This window comes from Cydia splendana, chromosome 3 (assembly GCF_910591565.1).
Source record: "Cydia splendana chromosome 3, ilCydSple1.2, whole genome shotgun sequence".
NCBI classification, from domain to species: Eukaryota; Metazoa; Arthropoda; class Insecta; order Lepidoptera; family Tortricidae; genus Cydia; species Cydia splendana.
In genome coordinates this window covers 2,140,237-2,160,326 of record NC_085962.1, presented here as the reverse complement: position 1 = coordinate 2,160,326, position 20,090 = coordinate 2,140,237, and the positions used below count along the sequence as shown (strand labels likewise).

At 39.2% G+C, this 20,090-nt stretch overlaps 1 protein-coding gene and 1 non-coding gene across 3 annotated transcripts in view; one reads left to right on the top strand and one right to left on the bottom strand.

The window, feature by feature from the left end:
- LOC134806386 (uncharacterized) overlaps nt 1-10,696 on the top strand; it is a 28,736-nt gene extending 18,040 nt beyond the window's left edge. Inside the window, exons 17-18 of one of the 2 annotated variants that reach the window (XM_063779635.1) lie at nt 8,202-8,389; nt 9,958-10,696. In XM_063779635.1, the coding sequence (XP_063635705.1) occupies nt 8,202-8,389; nt 9,958-10,162 (393 nt within the window). In that variant the 3' untranslated portion in view covers nt 10,163-10,696. Of the gene's footprint in view, nt 1-8,201; nt 8,400-9,957 lie in introns of both variants that reach the window. The other variant, XM_063779636.1, reaches the window with a different exon arrangement.
- On the bottom strand, nt 9,118-9,190 carry Trnad-auc (transfer RNA aspartic acid (anticodon AUC)). Its single transcript has one exon. It is a non-coding gene; the product is annotated as a tRNA-Asp (tRNA).
- Nucleotides 10,697-20,090: the final 9,394 nt, after the last annotated feature.

Sequence of the window (20,090 nt, the reverse complement as noted above, 5' to 3'; positions counted from 1 at the left end):
GCACAAAAATTATTGCACTACCTTTAACAACCAATACAAAGAAATTACGACGTTGAGGCCGGCATCAACCTCAAATGCAAATGCAGTCTCAGTTTTGGAACCTGAAGCTACGGCGGTACTCCACTGTGATCGTAACCTGACTTCTGACTTGGCAAAACTAAAGTACTCTGGAAAAGCCTGCGTTTTTTCTTTCATTCAAAGAGTTGAAGAATTCGTAGAGGTTAGGAATATATCAAAGGATCGTGTATTGAAGTTTGCCTACGAGATTTTCACTGATGACGCATTACATTGGTTCCGTTGCAATAAAGAAAGTTTTCAAAGCTGGGACGATGTCGTCGTCCTATTAAAAAAAGACTTTAGTCCAAAGAATTACGACTATCGCCTGACTAATGAAATAAAATATCGTACGCAAGGGGAACAAGAAAACATTTCTATTTACTTGTCTATTATGCATGGCATGTTTTCGCGATTGGTTAAACCGTTGTCTGAGGAAGAAAAACTCGAAATTATCTTACATAACATCCGGCCATGTTATGCCAGCACCCTAGCCGCTTCACCTGAGATCAAGGACCTAAAGACATTAAAAACCCTTTGCACAAACTATGAGGACATTCAGTCACGCTTATCCTTGTTTCATGAACCGCCTAGGGTGACTTCTGAGACTCTAGCCCCAGAATTTGCCTACACTAAATATCATAAAAATAATATCTACTACACAAATAAAAACTACCAAAATACAAATTCAAATGAAAAACAGAAAAACTACTATAATCAAAACAAATATCCTAACTACTCGAGCTCTTACAACTACAACAAATCTAAAACTACAGAGGAAAAGGCTACTACTACTAATGCTGTACAAGCGACAGCAAACAGTACAAAAAATGTCAACACTGCTAGTAACTCGCGTAAGTACTGTCCTAGGTGTCGCACTGATACACACTCTTTGAAAGAATGCAAACAGCCACACTTCCCTATCTGTTTTAAATGTGGTAATAAAGGTGTACGCTATCCTGATTGTAAATCCTGTAATCCTAAAGATGCAAAAAACTAAATTCAGTGGATTGTAGTGTACATAATCTTTCTAAAAAATCTAGTGAAAACTTTAGTGATTCAGAGTGGAAATCTTGGCTCAACTTCATATCTAAATTTTTCACTTGCTATTCAGTCACTGCAATCCACGATTCAGATAATATACATAACAGACCGTATGTCTCAGTTCAGATTAATGGTAAAACTATCCATGGTTTGTTAGATACGGGTAGTGGTTATACAATTCTAGGTAATAACTATCATAAAGTTTTCTTGGATGCGGGTTTCAAGCTCAACAGTACGGATACGATAAATTTATTCGCAGCTGGCAGGCATAGACTAAACAATATTGGTATGATCAATCTGCCTGTCTCGTTCTTAGATCAAACCCACATCTTGAAGGCCTACGTCGTACCAGAAGTCGAAAACTCCTTGATATTAGGCATGGACTTCTGGAGAATTTTCGAATTGTTTCCTAAAAAACTAGATTCCGTAATTTTACCTAGGGATGTTGATAAATTAGCCTCTCTATCACTAGACCCTCAACCTACACACTTATGTGACTATGATCATCTTTCGCCTGAGCAAAAAGTTACGGCTGATCATATCACTGCGCAGTTTCGTAACATTTCATATGAAGAACGTGGTCTAGGCCGCACTTCTCTAATTGCTCACAATATAGATACCGGTAATGCTGTTCCTGTTCGACAAAGATACTACAGAATGTCTCCTGAAAAACAAAGAATACTAAACACTCAGCTTGATGAAATGTTGCGTGAAAACGTGGTAGAACCTTGCGAGAGCCCTTGGTCGTCCCCTGTTTTGTTGACACCTAAAAAAAATGGCGAAATGAGATTCTGCTTAGATAGCCGTAAATTGAATGCAGTTACCATCAAGGATGCTTACAGTATTCCATACATTTCTGAGATACTCGACAATCTGCGTGACGCTAAATATCTCTCTAGTTTAGACTTGTCAAAGAGTTTTTGGCAAATTCCTATTAAGGAAGAAGACCGGTGTAAAACGGCGTTTTATATTCCTTCGCGTGGTACCTTTCAGTTTGTTTCTATGCCCTTTGGCTTAACCAATGCTCCAGCGACGCAACAACGACTGGTTGATATGTTGTTCTATGGGCCTGATTTTGAGCATAAAGTCTTTGTCTACATCGACGACATTATCATTGTCTCATCGACCTTTGAAGAACATATCTCCCTATTAGTTAGAGTTCTAGAGAAACTTAAAATGGCAAACTTAACCATTGGTTACCAAAAGTGTCAATTCTTCAGAAATAGACTGAGTTATTTAGGATATGTAGTAGATGGAAATGGACTACAACCGAACCCAGAAAAGATTGAGGCAATCATTAACTATCCAACTCCTACTAATCGCAAGGAAGTTCGTCGGTTTATTGGAACGGCATCATGGTATCGCCGTTTTATTCCAAATTTCAGTTCTATAGCTGCACCTCTAAATAAACTTACTTCACAAGCTAAAAACTCACCCCCTTTTAACTGGTCTACCGATGCTGAAGTCGCCTTCCGTACGCTAAAGGAAGCCTTAGTATCTTCTCCTATATTGTCGTGCCCGGATTATACGCAGCCGTTCCAAGTGCATACAGATGCGAGCGATTACGGCGTGGGTGCGGTCCTGACACAGGTCATAGACAATCAAGAGAAGGTTATAGCGTACATGAGTAAGTCTCTCTCTAACCAAGAGCGTAACTACAGCGCAACAGAACGAGAGGCACTTGCAGTACTTACAGCGATTGAACACTGGAGGTGCTACTTGGAGAACGGCAAAAAGTTCGTCGTGTATATTGATCACTCGTCACTTAAGTGGTTTCTAAATCTAAATAATCCCACGGGTCGTTTAGCCCGTTGGGGAGTTCGTATGTCCTCATTCAACTTTGAGATCAAGCATCGTCGTGGCTCAGAAAATGTAGTACCAGACAGTCTCTCCCGTTCTGTTGCTATTGCCGAGATTGATGAGATCCCAACTAGTCCTGACATGTTTTATTCTACAAGCGACTCGTGGTATCTAAATATTTACAACGGTTGCCAAAACACTCCTACTTCATTTTTAAATTACAAAGTAACTAACGGCAGACTATTTAGGTTTAAAAAAAGTCTAAATCCTTTAACTCGAGAGTTCGAGTGGAAAGAAGTCATTCCCCTCGAATTTAGACTCGACATTATTAGTAAAAATCATTCAGAACCTACCGCTGGCCACTTTGGCATATATAAAACACATAAACGGCTTTCTTTAAACTACTTCTGGCAGGACATGCATCGCGATGTAGTTAAATTTGTTTCTAATTGTGATATTTGCTGTGCTCACAAGCATGCTACTCATGCTACTCTAGGCATTATGGGCCGTCCTAAAGACTGCTCACGCCCTTTTCAAATGTTAAGCATGGATCTCATAGGTCCCCTACCCCCATCGAGAAAACAGAACACTTTTATATTTGTTGTGACATGCTGTTTCTCGAAGTACTGTTTATTATTTCCCATTCGTCGCGCAACCTCCGAGATAATAGCTAAGTTAATCGAGGAACAAGTTTTCCTAGTTCACGGCGTGCCTAGTACTGTTCTTATGGACAATGGAAAGCAGTTCACAAGTAACGTGTTAAAGAAATTGTTTAATGACTACAATGTCCCTAACGTAAGATTTACGCCTAAATATACTCCGCAAGTGAACACAGTAGAACGATACAACAAAGTGATTATTACAGCAGTATCATCCTACATTGAAAACGACCATAGGTTCTGGGACTGCAATCTACCTAAAATTCAATTCGCTATGAACACATCCAGTAATGAGGTAACAAAATACACCCCCGCGTTTCTCGTTCATGGACGGGAATTGGTCACTAGCGGTTTACACTATATTGACCCAGAACTAGATGACGACATAATATTTACTCCTAGAGATGAATATGCAGAGAATCTAGGTCATTTGCGGAAATTTTTTGATAAGGTTCAATCTTCTCTAGTGCAAGCCCATACTAGGAATAGCGAACACTATAACCTACGCCGTAAAGATCATGATTTTAAAGTTGGCGATACTATTTGGAAAAAAACGTTCTACCTTAGCGACAAAAACAACATGTTTGCGAAGAAACTTGCACCGAAGTATTGTCCATGTAAGATCGTTGCTAAAAAGTCTAATTTAGTATACGAACTAGAAGACATGCAAGGGAGGAATATAGGTAACTGGCATGTTAAAGATTTTAAGATCACCAACTACAAAGTTTAATATGATTAAGTAGTCCCCTATGTACGATTTCTACATTAACTGTCTAAATTTATTCACTAGCCTCATGAAACTGACGTATAAGCGCTGGCACATACTCTAAATACACTAACTGTTAGATTAGATTATTTATACTTTGTAAACCTCTACCGGTTTGTGAATTTCAGGCCTATCAGTAGGCTATCAGGTCTTCTAAACAGCCTGTAGTATGATCTAGACCACTGAGGTTAGTGATTAATATATTCAAGAACCATTAATAAATACATGAGAGTAATTATACAATCGTAAGTATAATACTCAATCTGCTAGGACGCAAAAACATATATAGAAATGTTTATTGCTTATTTGGCTGTGTGATGCATGTATGAAGAGGAGGTGTATGTTGAGATTGAAGCCTGAATGATGACTAGTGTATCTATTGAGTAGACAACAGAAATAGCGGGTTTTCCTAGCAAAAACCCTAACCTAAAAAGAGGGGTATGTAACGGTTTACCGTTATTTCCAATTAAAATTCTACAAAATAAGAAATAAACTTAAACCTAAATATAACTATAAACTACTATAATACACATTTCATACTTATTACCAAAAAAAATATACACAAAAACCTTGAAAACTAATATATACAAAACAAATCTACGAACAAACAGAATTGACGACTGCATTTGCTATTAGGTAAAACTAGATGCGAATACAAAGGACTACGTCACCCGGCTCGCGATAAGCGATGTGAACCGGCCAGCTAATGAGACACATACGCGTCCGAGACATTGCTACCACGGCTTTGACAGCGAGAGGTCAAATCGACTAAATTCAAAGATACAATTTTACAGTCATGATGTGACAAATTTTTAATATGGTGTAAAATTTATTCTAATATTAAATGTGTTAAGTTCCAGTATTTCCCCAAATAGGGTGAGTGTTTTGAATATTTTGTAGTTTTAAGAGAAAGGTAACTTTCATAGTAGTAAATTAAGGAATCATTTTCTTCTTGCCATCACATTTTCATTTAGTTCTTTCTGGGTACATTTGGCTATCACTATCTGCTTATTAACTGTAATTTTCCTATAAAAATAACGCTGGAAATAACAAGCTTCTCGAACCTTCTGGAAATATGAGTCTACCCACTTTATAAAAATCTTGTAGATTATAATCAAAGTTAGGCTTAATTCTAATTTAAATGTATAAAATGACATGCCAAATTGTAGTTGACATGCATTAATAAAGCTTTTAGTTGTAGAAGTACATTTAGTAAATTTAACTTCACTTTCTTCTTTGTTTTAAATTTAAAATGATGATTCTACTTGTGACTGCCACATCATTGATCACCTTTTAATTCTTTGGGGTTCACTACACCAGCCTACTTTCTCATTAGCGCATTAATTTGGCCTAAAATCCGGAGGTCGCAGTCACTTGTACAAAATTGGACTTTTCTTGAAATGGCCATTTTTACCGGAATTCCAGGGACCAAGTCTGGGGTTGGAGTCGGAACCTACCAACCTGAATTCGCATGCTCCGCTTCGTTCCGGAAGGTTCCCGTGCTGGATCCGGAACCCTTTTTTTTGAAGACGGCCACCTCCAAGTTCGACGTTCTGCGACGTAGTGCAGGGAAGTGACCCCTATCAAGGACTCGTTTCACCACTGTTAATTGCCAGCTCAGAAAAGATCCACGACCTTGTCTTTCCTTTAGTTTTTTTATTTTTTTTAAATTATATTTCGTAAAATTTACTCTGGTTAGTTTTCTTTCGTCTCATTTTGCAATCTACCTACTTCATGCGACGCTAAACGTCACACAATAATTCCTTCACCGAGAAAGTACATTTAAAAATATTTAAAATTTTGTCACGAATATTCGTCAACACCGTCATGGTAATGTCAATGTGAGCTTATCTCGGTGTATGAACAACGAAATACCGCCAAAGGTCCTTGCCCTATTTTTCACTTTAGTATAGAATGCCAAAAATGATTTCACTATAAAGTCACATCACTGAATCGTGAGAAATATTACGAACAAATTTGTAAAACGTAGTTTGTCACAACAGAGCATCATCACCGTTATGCTTTGGTTTAAAAAAGTTACAAATTATATATTAGAAATAATTACTGAAATGAATGGCAAACTACATGAAGTTTATTGTGTAGCATAGACATTAACTACTATTATTCGTATTCTAGAAATAAAAACAAGAAACTCTCAAATCGTCAACACCATACCCGTCATCACCGGGAAAAAATGACGACCGGTGATGATTTCATGTGTATGGTAATGACGGTTCTCAGAAACTTTTCTAGTTATTTTGCTATAATTCATTATGAAATTAAGCTGTATGTTTGAAAAACGTTCTCTATGTCTTCTAACACTATATAATGTCTACCTTATAAATGTAGAATAAATGTAGAAGAAGATATAACTATTTTTTTCACACTAGAGGATGCTTAGTTTTTATTTCACATTTTGACTGAAGTAGGCAAAATTTAGGTCATTTAGAACTTAGAACATACAAATGTTTTTTTTTTATAATCTAATAATGTAAACCGTGCAACTTAGAGTCTGTAATTGCATGTTAGTCGTGTTAAAACAAAGTATTTAAACAAGCAACATATATTAAGTTTTAAGCGACCATAGGCTACGGTACTGGCTCACTATCGTAATGGCCTTATGTTTTTTGATAATATTATATTCATTGATGTATATAATTACAGCAATTAATAATTATACCATTGGGTAGTCACCGGACCCAATACCTAACATTTTGTAACTTATGACATGCATTACAAGTAGGGGTCTTGCAACTTATAAAACACTGATTATATATTAATGTTTAGCTATTAAACAACATATATATGGATTTAAATCATTATAGCTATTTTTAAAGTTAATTAATAAAACAACAAAAATACAAACTTGTGCAATGAATCAAACTATCAAAAAAAGTAATATATCATAAAAATTAAGCTCATTGGTAAGCCAGTAATTTTATAATATGACATAAATACCAAGTTATGCAGTAGATAAAATAAGATGCGGGTTTAAACTGATAATAAGAGTACAATATTGTTAATATGATTTAACATTGAAAAGACCCAAAAAAATAAATGAATACATAAATTGCCTATTTCGGAACATAAATTATTTAAAATTATACAATAAAAATACTTGTTATATATTTATTTATATGAATAAAATGTATTTTTTATAATTTTCTAAAAATAATTTATGTAGCTAGTCTTATGTTCAAAAACATGTTATTTGTAATGTTTATTAAAGTTCTAAAGTCTTACAATTAAAAAAAGTTTTTGTTTTTTTAATACGTTTTTAATACATATGTAAATTAGTTCCCAAATCGTCATTACCGTACATGCAGTGTCATTACCGTCTATAAAAGAGTCATTACCATACCATGGTTGTCATCACCATCTTGCGTTTTTATTTTCCGAAAGCGATAACTTCAAATATAAGCCACAAGTGATTGTATAAATACCATACATATCCTCAATATACAACCTCCCATTACTTTACCCAGCTAGAATCGTGTTAAATTAAACATTGAAAAAAAATAATTTTTTGTATGGTGAAATTTTTTGTGCTGAAATCCACCCAGGGATGCGTTGAGGGCGGAGAAATGAAAGTCGTGTCCTCCAAATTGATGCAGCTTTATATTTCATATATAAAGCACACATAATCTTCCGTCAGATAATAAAAGAAAATATACTGCTGATTATTTAGATAACTTAGGATATAAGAGGACAACACAAAATTACTTAATTAAAGATGGCTTCACGGTGAGAGCACAGATCGGAATGACAGAGTATATATTGACAGCTAGCCATAGATAACTTATTAATCAAAGATAAAGCTGTGTACATATAAAGGTGTTTTTGAAAGGCATAATCTCAATAGTAAATGTATGGTTCAGGTGGACCGAATCAACGCCCCGACGTACGCGTCGCTGTCACGGTCGTCGCGGCGCAACAGCGCGAGCGGGGCGGCGCCGGGCGCGCACGCGGCGGCGCCGCTCGCCGGGCCCGTGTGCGCGCGCCACGAGCGCCGCCAGGCCGCCGCCGCCGCCGGCTCCGCGCTCTGCGCGTGCGACGCCAGGCACAGGTGAACACAGGTGCCCCTGCCACGCTAACGTACACGCACGAGAGACCTGTTCCACGTCAGATTAATACGATACAAACTTAGTCCTTATTTTTCTCCCTGGATATTGATAGTTGCATCGAATTGCGTCAAAATATTTTCAATAATGCTAATATAAACTTGTACAAGAAGCTAAACGAGGCTTCTATTTGGGTCAAACAGATCACTGTGTTATGTCTTTCCTGTAGACATACACAAGAGTTAAGGACTATAAAGGTTAATTTTCTTGTTTAACCCTTATCCACGTGAAAAGGTCCTCCTTTTATTTAGAGAACTATGATAAAATCATTGCTTACATGCCCACAAGCTGTTAACTATTGCCCACAGGAGAGAAAACTAGCGTGTTATAGCGAACAGCACATTTTTCTAACTTTTGTGTATGTCTACAGGAAAGACATAACACAGTGATCTGTTTGACCCATTTCTACATTTTCGAGGTCCCAGTCCATATTAGAAGCGCGAGTTCTCGCAACTTTATGGGTTGATGACTAAAGTCTGCCCAGGCTTCCCACTCTTCAAGTCGTTTAGCGACATGTCAGCTGCCGCTCTGATGGTGGATCGATCCGTTGGTATTCTTTCATCGTGTACCCTTTTTCCAGGCTAACCAAAATAAAATATGTGTGGTCCAAAGACAACGGTGTTCATCTATATACAAGTTAAGCTTAGAATAAATTTAAAAGTGGAAAAATTACTGTCTTGGGTGAGACTTGAACTCACGGCCTCTGGATTGATACTCCAGCGCTCTGCCATCTGAGCCACCAAGACCTCATCCATAGCCAGCAAATCTTTCCACCATATTATAGGTCAAGGGGACCATAGCGACATCTACCGCAAGAGCGTTTTTTTCCACTTTTAAATTTATTCTAAGCTTAATATCATCGTTCGCAGACGTTTCTGCTTGTTAAAAATTAAAATTAGTATGGGTAGCACATCGTAACTGGTGAATTTCCAATATGACTTGGAACTCCGGTAGCCGTTTAAGAAGTGTAACACTCTTGCGGTAGATGTCGCTATGGTCCCCTTGACCTATAATATGGTGGAAAGATTTGCTGGCTATGTCCAGCGATCTACCATCTGAGCCACCAAGACCTCATCCATAGCCAGGTCATGGTGAGGTCTTGGTGGCTCAGATGGCAGATCGCTGGAGTATCAATCCAGAGGCCGTGAGTTCAAGTCAGACCCAAGACAGTAATTTTTCCACTTTTAAATTTATTCTAAGCTTAATAACATCGTTCGCAGACGTTTCTGCTTGTTAAAAATTAAAATTATATACAAGTTATTCGCTAAAGTATGGACGCTAAATACGAAGAATGTCATATATTAACCCAGTAGGTATTTACTATCTCTACCGCACGCGCATAATAAATTTTATTGGCTTCCCGCTCACACGGTGGCATTGACCGCCTGCTCCACATGGGCGGAACAGCAATATACCTAATTACAGGCGTGCGATAGAGATAGGGATGAGGAGGGTCAATGTACAAAATTCTACGCGATTAGCGTGCTTTACATATTCGCCTTTCACCTTTCAGGTTATACCCGGGCTACCGCGACCGGCGCATGTCGGCGGACGCTTTGAACCCCCGGCCGCCGCCGCCGTGCCGGCGCCCCTTCCCGCTCGTGGTGCACGACGTGCGCCTGCGCCGCTGGTCGCAGGAGTCCCTCGACTCGCTCGACGCACCTCCCCGCACTCTCCTCACGCACAAGAATACGTATCAGAATATGTTTGATTTTTAGTTTTTGTTAGGTCAAGAACAGGTAGTACTGGCAAGTGCCAAGCGGCTGATTCGAACTTTAGATTTCATATTGACATCACACGTCCGTGCGTACCGCTCGAGCAAGATATAAACATATCAACAAGAAATATTCGTAAGTTCGAAAGCCCGCGAAATCCGAAAATCTAAATTTCGTATTCTGCCTCTGTATCGCTCTTACGTATCGAGTGATAGAGAGATAGATAACAAGATTTTGATTTGCGTGTTTCGCGTTCGGGTCTCGGCCGGATTTTTTTATTCCATTTATACCTAGCTAAGTGCGAGTCGGACTCGCACACGAAGGGTTCCGTACCATTATCTATAAAAACGGTCACCCATCCAAGTACTGACCCCGCCCGACGTTGCTTAACTTCGGTCAAAAATCACGTTTGTTGTATGGGAGCCCCACTTAAATCTTTATTTTATTCTGTTTTTAGTATTTGTTGTTATAGCGGCAACAGAAATACATCATCTGTGAAAATTTCAGCTGTCTAGCTATCACAGATCACGAGATACAGCCAGGCTCCAATTTCACCACGGTGACAGGTGCGACAATTGTAAAACTACACTGTTGCTGACGTCACAGGCATCCATGGGCTACGGTTACCGCTTACCATCGGGCGGGCCGTATTCCTGTTTGCCACCATCATTGTTTTATTAAAAAAAGCTTTATTATATCGGAAAAAAACAGTTATTTCTCTTGCTAAGTTTATGACAATTGTCACAAGAAACACTACAATTGTCACGAAATTCCGACATATAACTCATTACCTGTCAAGAATTACCTACAATTCTTCTAAATCTTGACAATTGTCAGAAACTTCGCAAAAGAAATATCTGTCTTTTTCCGATATAATAAAGTTTTTTTAAATAATACAATGATGGTGGCAAACAGGAATACGGCCCGCCCGATGGTAAGTGGTAACCGTAGCCCATGGATGCCTGTGACGTCAGCAACAGTGATTTTACAATTGTCGCACCTGTCACCGTGGTGAAATTGGGGCCTGGTGACAGACGGACGGACGGACGGACGGACAGCGGAGTCTTAGTAATAGGGTCCCGTTTTTACCCTTTGGGTACGGAACCCTAAAAAAGATAGTATAAAGGTACATAGCGTCTTTTTATGATTTTTCTAGTTTGTTACGATACACCGTTTAGGGGGCCGGCCGTAGCAGTACCTTTACAAAAAACCGGCCAGGTGCGAGTAGGTGCGAGTCGGACTCGCTCACCGAGGGTTCCGAACAAATTTAACTATATTTTTATTTTTTACAAATTTACAGTTTTCTTATTTTTTTCTATATTTGTAGCGTAAGACGATATTACTTGCTAAATTCCATAGTTCTAGACGACAAAGGGAATTATCCTATCAATTTGGAGTGTCGAAATATATAGATGGTCAAGCAAATCTTGCCAGTAGAAAAAGGCGCGAATTTCAAATTTTCTATGGGACGATATCCTTTCGCGCCTACATTTTTCAAATTCGCCGCCCTTTTCTACTGACAAGATCTGCTTGACCCAGTATACCTACGTTTCTTGCGGCATAAACGGCCGTAGCTTTTTTTTACATTACGAGTAACTTAGAAGCTTGAGTTTTTCACAGCTTCAAGGGACCGTAGTCCTGAGTACCTATATGGATTTAAATTTCAACTCGATACCTACCTCCACTCGTTCCCGAGAGAAAGGGTCTTGACAGACAGACAAACGCAAAGTGATCCTACAAGGGTTCCGTTTCTTCTTTTTGAGGTACGGAACCCTAAAAAATCATAAATTTTAGTCATCATTTTAAAGGGGCCCACTGATTAACAGTCCGCCGGACGGTATCGGCCTGTCAGTTAGAACAAAATTTTGACAGTTCCGAACAACTGACAGGCCGATACCGTCCGGCGGACTGTTAATCAGTGGGCCCCTTAAATCTTTGTCAAAATTATTATCAGTGAGGCTTCTAAAAATCTATTCTTAAAAGCGTCCTCTTTTTTATGTATGTAGATAACTAATGATAGGTTATTTTTAAATGCCATTAATATTAACTCTTAATTCGTCTAAATTTATGATATACCCTACGCTCGTGTAGATGGCGTTAATATTAATATTTAACAAGTTAACACATATCAGTGAAAGAATAAGGATCAAAGTCAAATGGCGTTCTAACAGTGTTAATCTTCTGTCGAAAGATGGCAGTAAATTTACAGTGGCTACATAATTTACTTTGACAATCCGCCTCTATACACTTTATTCTCTTTGATTATTACTAAGTAAGAGGTACAAGTTCCTACAAAAAAAATATTTAGATGTAAAATCATTTAGAATGTCTAGTCGAATAATATTCTGAATATTTTAGTATTTACCACAAGTTTTATGAAGACAATAAATGAACAACAAAACCAAATTGTTTCATTTTCATTTTATTTTACCAAGAATTTTTATACACAAGGAAGAAATAGTGACAAAGAAGTTTAGAAATAAAATGTACCCTATTTCTATTAGGTTAAAGTTTAATTTCGCCTGCTAAGGAGGAAGGAGAAAAACGTGCTAAGCGAGAGGCTCGAGGAAGACCTCGAATATCCAAGAGTGACAGAGAGGCGGATAAAGAAATTTCGATTTTCATTTGTCGCGGTAAGGCCGCTTGTCCTTTCTTGCCATTCAGGAAAAATAAATCTTTGTGTTTGGCACGTTTTTTGGAAGCCAGAGAGCAGTCTACTTTAATATCTATGATATTAACCCGTCCGGTTCCCGTGGCAGGCGGTCAGGAACGTGGATTATTGTAAAGATTAGCAGTGTACATGTCTCTATAATTGCTCTCGCTCTTAGCAACGCACTGGCAAATAGCCGAAAGAAACCCATCATCATGTATATGGCATAAATAAAAGATAGACTAGAAGGAATATAATAATACAGTAACAGGGATATCTACTAAAACAAAATAACTAAATAAACACAGCGAGGCAACGCTAGTAGAGTTAGACCAAGATAAGTCTGCAACGATTTTTATAGCAATGACGTTTAAAATAACACTTGCACTGCGTGTGCTATCAAAATCGTTACAGACTTTTCTTGGTCGAACTCTAGCATTTGCCACATTATTAAGCGGTTATCACACCGATACGGTTTCCGCTCGCTCCGCCAATCTGTGAGTGAGAAAAACGCAATGCATGGCCATAGCCGTGTCCCACTCGCACTGCGGAACCCGCACCGGCGTGATAGCCGCGTTACGCTAGCTAATCTTCTCTAAAAAAAAAATCCCAAGGTTTTCAATGGCGCATTATAGTGGCACTTAAAGGGTTAGGTTACCTAAATCAGACAGCACAAAATTGTATTACCTACATGCTTCTCTTCTCATGCTAACCCTTTCCTAAAGCTTTATTCAATGCAGAAAGCATTTTAAATTAATTACATTACATTTAAGTGTTGCGTAGTGACATCTTAATGCTCTGGTTTCCTAGGATAGCTCTGCCGTCATACCGGGTGTGGCCTGTAATAAGAGCAAAAAATTAAACTGTAGGCTGTACTCCTCATACTGACCCGCACCGGCGTGATAGCCGCGTTACGCTAGCTAATCTTCTCTAAAAAAAAAATCCAATCATATATATAAAAAATGGTAGCTAGAAAATAATGTCTTTGGATTAGACCAAATTATACCACAAAACTAAGCCGGCTTACGGTGGGTTTTCATATGCTGTGTTAAATTACTTCTAGTAGCACCCCTGTAAGTGCACAAGTCGCGGCCGTACGGCTTTCGACCAGAGTGCCTGCGCATTAGATGATCCTTTAGGTTACCTGACGTAGTTGCCTTGTAGTCACAGATATTGCACTCGAAGGGTTTCTGACCAGTGTGTGTTCTCTTGTGACTTTGTAAATGACCGCTTCGGGTAAAGGCGGCATTACACTGTCCACACTTAAACGGTTTATCTCCAGTGTGTGTTCTCTTGTGAATTTGTAAATTACTGCTTGCGGCAAAGGCGGCATTACACTGTCCACATTTGAACGGTTTATCTCCAGTGTGTGTTCTCTTGTGCTTTTGTAAAGTACTGCTTACGGCAAAGGCGGCATTACACTGTCCACATTTGAACGGTTTATCTCCAGTGTGTGTTCTCTTGTGCTTTTGTAAAGTAATGCTTACGGCAAAGGCGGCATTATACTGTCCACATTTGAACGGTTTATCTCCAGTGTGTGTTCTCTTGTGCTTTTGTAAAGTACTGCTTACGGCAAAGGCGGCATTACACTGTCCACATTTGAACGGTTTATCTCCAGTGTGTGTTCTCTTGTGCTTTTGTAAAGTACTGCTATCGGCAAATGCGGCGCTACACTGCCCGCATTTGAATGGCCGCTCGCCACTATGAGTCCTCAGATGTCTCTGTACAGACAAAGTACCTAACTACAGTAATGGAATCTGCTGCTAAATCATAAAATTAACCAACCTACCAAAGCTAAAGATCTACCATAATCATATATTATAGTAGGTCGGTACATCGAGCTGTAAAATTGCATGGACACATTATTGAATGAATTCACTCATAATGTCGCCGTGCAATTTTGCGACTGGGTGATGTACCAGGTACTAGTACCTACCTACCTGGCTCGGGCAGCAAGAAATCACCAAGAAATATAAAGCTAGGGACACACTTATCCCACGTACGCAACGTATGCAATGCATTATGACATCTGAACCCTGAAATTTGTACGCTTAGAAACATACTTGTTTGTCATACGCAACGCAACGCATGACAAGTATGTTTCTAAGCATACAAATTTCAGGGATCAGATGTCATAATGCATTGCATAACGTTGCGTACGTGGGATAAGTGTGTCCCTGCCTTAACTTCAGTACGTACACAATTGGTATGCTTTTGATTTTACTTTTCATTATGTTATGCTAAACACATGTCGGCCAGCCGAACCCACTAGAGTAGATTCGGACCACGCATATTAGGCATTCTTACTGCCGAGTTGGTCATATCTACAATAACTACGTAAGTACGTACCTACCCATATCTACCGTAGGTACCTATACCTACCCAAGTAAAATTTACCTACTTTTCTTGAAATTCTTGACCAATCAAATGAGACGCGAGTCTAAAGTTCAACGCATCTGTAACTACCTAGATACTCTATATCAACAGCTAAAGTATATAATGATCTAATCATTGTCTGGGAAACCTGGGATATCTGAGTAGGCAAGATGCAGGAAGATTCTGGGGACGGTGAGCGCGGCGCGCGGCACGAACGCGGGGAGCCCCGTCACGGCGGGCACCTGACACATGCACACGGTACTATTAGGGGTACTAGGTAATGTCAGCCAACATTCGCATCTTTGGCAGCAACATTCTCAAAATTAAATAGATTCGGTCAAGGGCGAGACGGCACAGGTCCGCCACGTATGTAAGTAGGCTTCCAATTTTTAACTATGTAACTACAACGACACTAATGGTTTTCAAGGAGCTATTTGGTTTCCTTAACCCTTTGACCATCAAAGAAGTCACTGACGTGCATGGTCACTAACCCAAGGTTTTCAATGGCGCATTATAGTGGCACTTAAAGGGTTAGGTTACCTAAATCAGACAGCACAAAATTGTATTACCTACATGCTTCTCTTCTCATGCTAACCCTTTCCTAAAGCTTTATTCAATGCAGAAAGCATTTTAAATTAATTACATTACATTTAAGTGTTGCGTAGTGACATCTTAATGCTCTGGTTTCCTAGGATAGCTCTGCCGTCATACCGGGTGTGGCCTGTAATAAGAGCAAAAAATTAAACTGTAGGCTGTACTCCTCATACTGACCAACATTTGTTCAGCGACTTTTAAAAATAAGTTGTGGTTTGATTTTTAATACACTTTAAAGTTTATTCTAAGACGCAATGTATTGCGAATTTTGTTATGTTTAAGGCGTAACAAGCAACGTCAATCACAATGATATGGCGTGGCGATGGCGTCCATTGAAGATAATATTTATTTTGTATGAAAAATAGGGAGTCTAAATAATTCATAATTTTTAAAAGTTGTTGAACAAAAGTGTCACCGTCTGAGGAGTACAATCTATGTTTTTATTATTTGCTCGTGTTACAGGCCACACCCGGTATAGCGGCCGTCTCCATACAGATACTACGACATCCATATTTAGCCGTATTATTTAGTATGGAGACGGCCGCTATATGACGGCACCGTTAATACCGCTATCCTAGGAAAACCGATCTTAAGCTCAGTAGGGCTACCGCCAATACCGAAAATCGTCAATTGTGGGCATTTTTCTCTGTCACTCTAATTACGCCTTCATTGGAGTAAAAGAGTAAGATCCCCGCAATTTGCGAATTTCGGTTTTCGCGGTAGCCCCTCTGTTATGAAAATGTTGTCGGTTCTCGATTGAATGTACCTAGAGAGCTAGAGACGCTGCAACTTCGAGCAACACCGGCTTCCGACACATCGAAAGGGAGGGGCCCAAGCGATATCTCACCGTACAAATCGTTCTGCCATGGTATAATAATATACTCCGCCTGGTACTCCATTCCCGTCTTTTCTAGGTCACCTAACTGACACGGGCTTACGTCATCATGCGACAGCGCTATATGATAATATGCGATAGCGCTATATATAGCGGCCATGTTGTTGTGACGTAGCCCCGTGTCACTCTGGGAATGGAAGACCATGTTTTATTAGACTATGCGTTCTGCCATTTTTCGCGGGGGGAAAGGTGCACACAGTCGCACTTCTCACACACTTACATACAAAATCCAATCTGTAATGTCGACACAAATACATAGAAAATGACACACGTCAAAGACAAATCTTGCAAACCTCGATCTCTTTTTGTGTACGGACGAGTGACAAGTGTCACAACACGCACACTAACACATTTTCGTTGAAGTATGTTATTGTATTCTGAGAGATGAGAAGTCGGATTTGTCGCTCGACCGATCCGCAATTTGTACTGAGCGAGCAAAATCGATAAATCCAACAATTACATGAGACTAAAATATAATAATTGTGTTTGAATGTAATTAAACGTATGATATGTAAAAAAATATTACATGTGAAATGTAACACTTTCTTTTTGTAAATTTGATGTCCCCGACCTCTTTTTATAACAAAAAACCGAGCAAACAGGCATTTTTGTGCAGCAGTGTTCACGCGCGCGTCTGGACTCGGTCTAGTGAAAAATCCAAGTGCAACTAGTTTTATTACCCGCGCTAGATTAGATTGACGCGCTAATCTTGTACCTCGGCAGAGGGGAAATAGTGCGAATGCCGCCTCCCTTCCGTGTTGCTCGAAGCGCTGCAAGTCTTCTCTCGTACAACTTTTCACATTACATTTCGCCGAAAAGGCAAATTTTATTAAAAAAAAATCAATGTATGTATTAAGTGTCACATATGTTACTAGATGGCGTTGTATTTATACTTCTATGCTTAAATTAATTGGCGCCATCTATAAATAACCACGATGAACCTATGTGAATGTGACTTTTATAAATAGAGATTAACAATCTTTATAATTGACTAGTCTAGGACTTCAATATCCAACGTTCTTCATTTCATTCATCAAACATTATTCCAAAAAGAATAGATAGTTATAGATGGGGGGCTTTAGCCAGACTCTATTAGGCCGGCCTCAGACACGGTTTCCTGATAAGATTACCGGAATTTGGGAAACTTGAATGCAAGGTGTCCACTCTGTTCCCGCTCCACACTCGTGCGCGAAGCCGCGAACGCGAGTGTGGAGTAGAGTTCGTAGATCTGAAAATCGACTCTACACTTGCGTTCGCGCCTTCGCGTCGCGATTCGCGCACGAGTGTGTAGTGGGCTTTGGGCTTTTGTTGAGACCTTTAAGGCTGTAACACACTATCCCATCCCATAAGTAAGAGCGAGAAAGAGATATCGCTTTTTCGCTCTTACTTATGGGTGCGTCGCACAATGACCTTGGTGCGGTGCGATAGTGTGTTACGGCCTTTAAAACAAATTATTTTTGTCTATGGTTATGTGGAATTTTGACAAGTGACTTTTACCGGTCCGAATTGGTGGATACCATGAAGTTATAAGATGGAGTGAACTGTCACTTTTTTTGCCATACTAAATTTAACCTTATCACCGAGTCAGAAAGACGTTCTTACCAGACTAGAGAAAACGGTCCACTTGAGATCATGAAGTTATAAGATGGAGTGAACTGTCACTTTTTTTGCCATACTAAATTTAACCTTATCACCGAGTCAGAAAGACGTTCTTACCAGACTAGAGAAAACGGTCCACTTGAGATAGCAAAGGTGGGTCGCGGTGTCTCACTCGCACATGTTGCCAATGTTAAAAATATACCATTGTGGTAGTATTTATATCAATATACTACTGAAATGAAATACCTTCTTATATTATTTAAGTGCTATATTTAGAGTAAGGTTCTGTCTTTTAAGAAATTTGTAAATAATTATGATGTCAATATTATTAACTGATTTAACCAAGCATGTGCACAACAAAAAAAAACATTAATTTTGATATGGTAGACATTGTAGTAACTTTGAATATTAAATGGTATCCCTAACGTGTGATGACATGTTATCAAAACACTTGAATGAAAAATTTCTTAAAAATGGTGAATAAATGTTGCGTTAAAGGTTGTAGGAGTGAAAGAATTTCTAATTGTGGAATAGTGTTTCACAAGGAAGCCACAATTATTACATTTTGCGATAAAAATACAAGTCAACATTGTCAAACTCATTAGGGTGACCATGATGTCGGCACGATGAGAATCAGTGTTACACAATTCTTATTACGTACTTAAAAGTAAGTTTATATGAATAGGTATGTATTTATTTCGGCATGTTTAAATTGGTGAAATGAGAGCTAATACAGGATAAATAATTGCCAAAATTGAAATCCAAAGTCCTTAAACATTACAGACACATTTATACATTGTTATAATAATAAAAAACACATTTGATAATAAAAGAAAAATAGAACTTTATGGTAATTTACTGACTTTTGGGACGATACCAGAAACGTTACTGAGAATTTACCCTCTTTGGAAAATGTACTGGGAACGGCACATCACTAGTTTTTTTACATTTCACGACTCTTCTCTTTTCGCACAGATGGCCTACCACCGTGAACACCGAGGTTCGCAAATTGCGGGCATCTTTCTCTTTTACTCCTATAAAGGAGTAATTACAGAGACAGAGAAAGATGCTCGTCAAACGATGCAAACTTCGGTGTCTATGCTCCAGTGACAAGCGTCGTCCTAGTTAAAAACTATGGCAAACGGGCGTAGCGGTCCCACGCGACCCTGTGGCAGTGGCGGATTTGCCCTAAGGCCGAGTAGGCCCGGGCCTAGGGTGGCCAGATATTTTAAGCGGCAGTCTATATGATGGGTGCTGAGAAAGGGGCGGCTAGTGCTTGCTATGAAGGGCCTGGGACCTAACGTGGCAAAGACTGTAAAAAGCTCTCAGGATAGTGGGGGTGTCCTGAGAGCCTACCCCGAGCCGCTTTCGACGTATTGCCTCTTTGTAGCGCTTTCGTACGTAAGTGTGACAGAGGGGCGACACGTCGAACGCGGTTCGCGGTAGACCCTCTGGTTCTGTCAGCATATTTGTCTCTCTATCTCTCTCACTCATACCTGTATTCTTGACAGACGTTACGGCGGACCACCTTCCTGAGGATCGACCATGTTCGTGGTCCAGCATCTACGCCTATTAATGACAGTTTTTAGAACAACTAAATTAAGTACCTAAGGTTGTGTGAAGCGTTGTACAGAGGAGAAAAAAAAACTATATCCATCCCTTTTTAGGCCATAATACTAGTACAGCGAAAAGACAGTATGATATTTTATAACTAATATAACTATATGCACGAATAAGAAAAGATCCTGGCCAAACTATTTATTCAATGTTATCCTAATATCCCACATACATATGACTTATGGTCACCCTAATTAGAA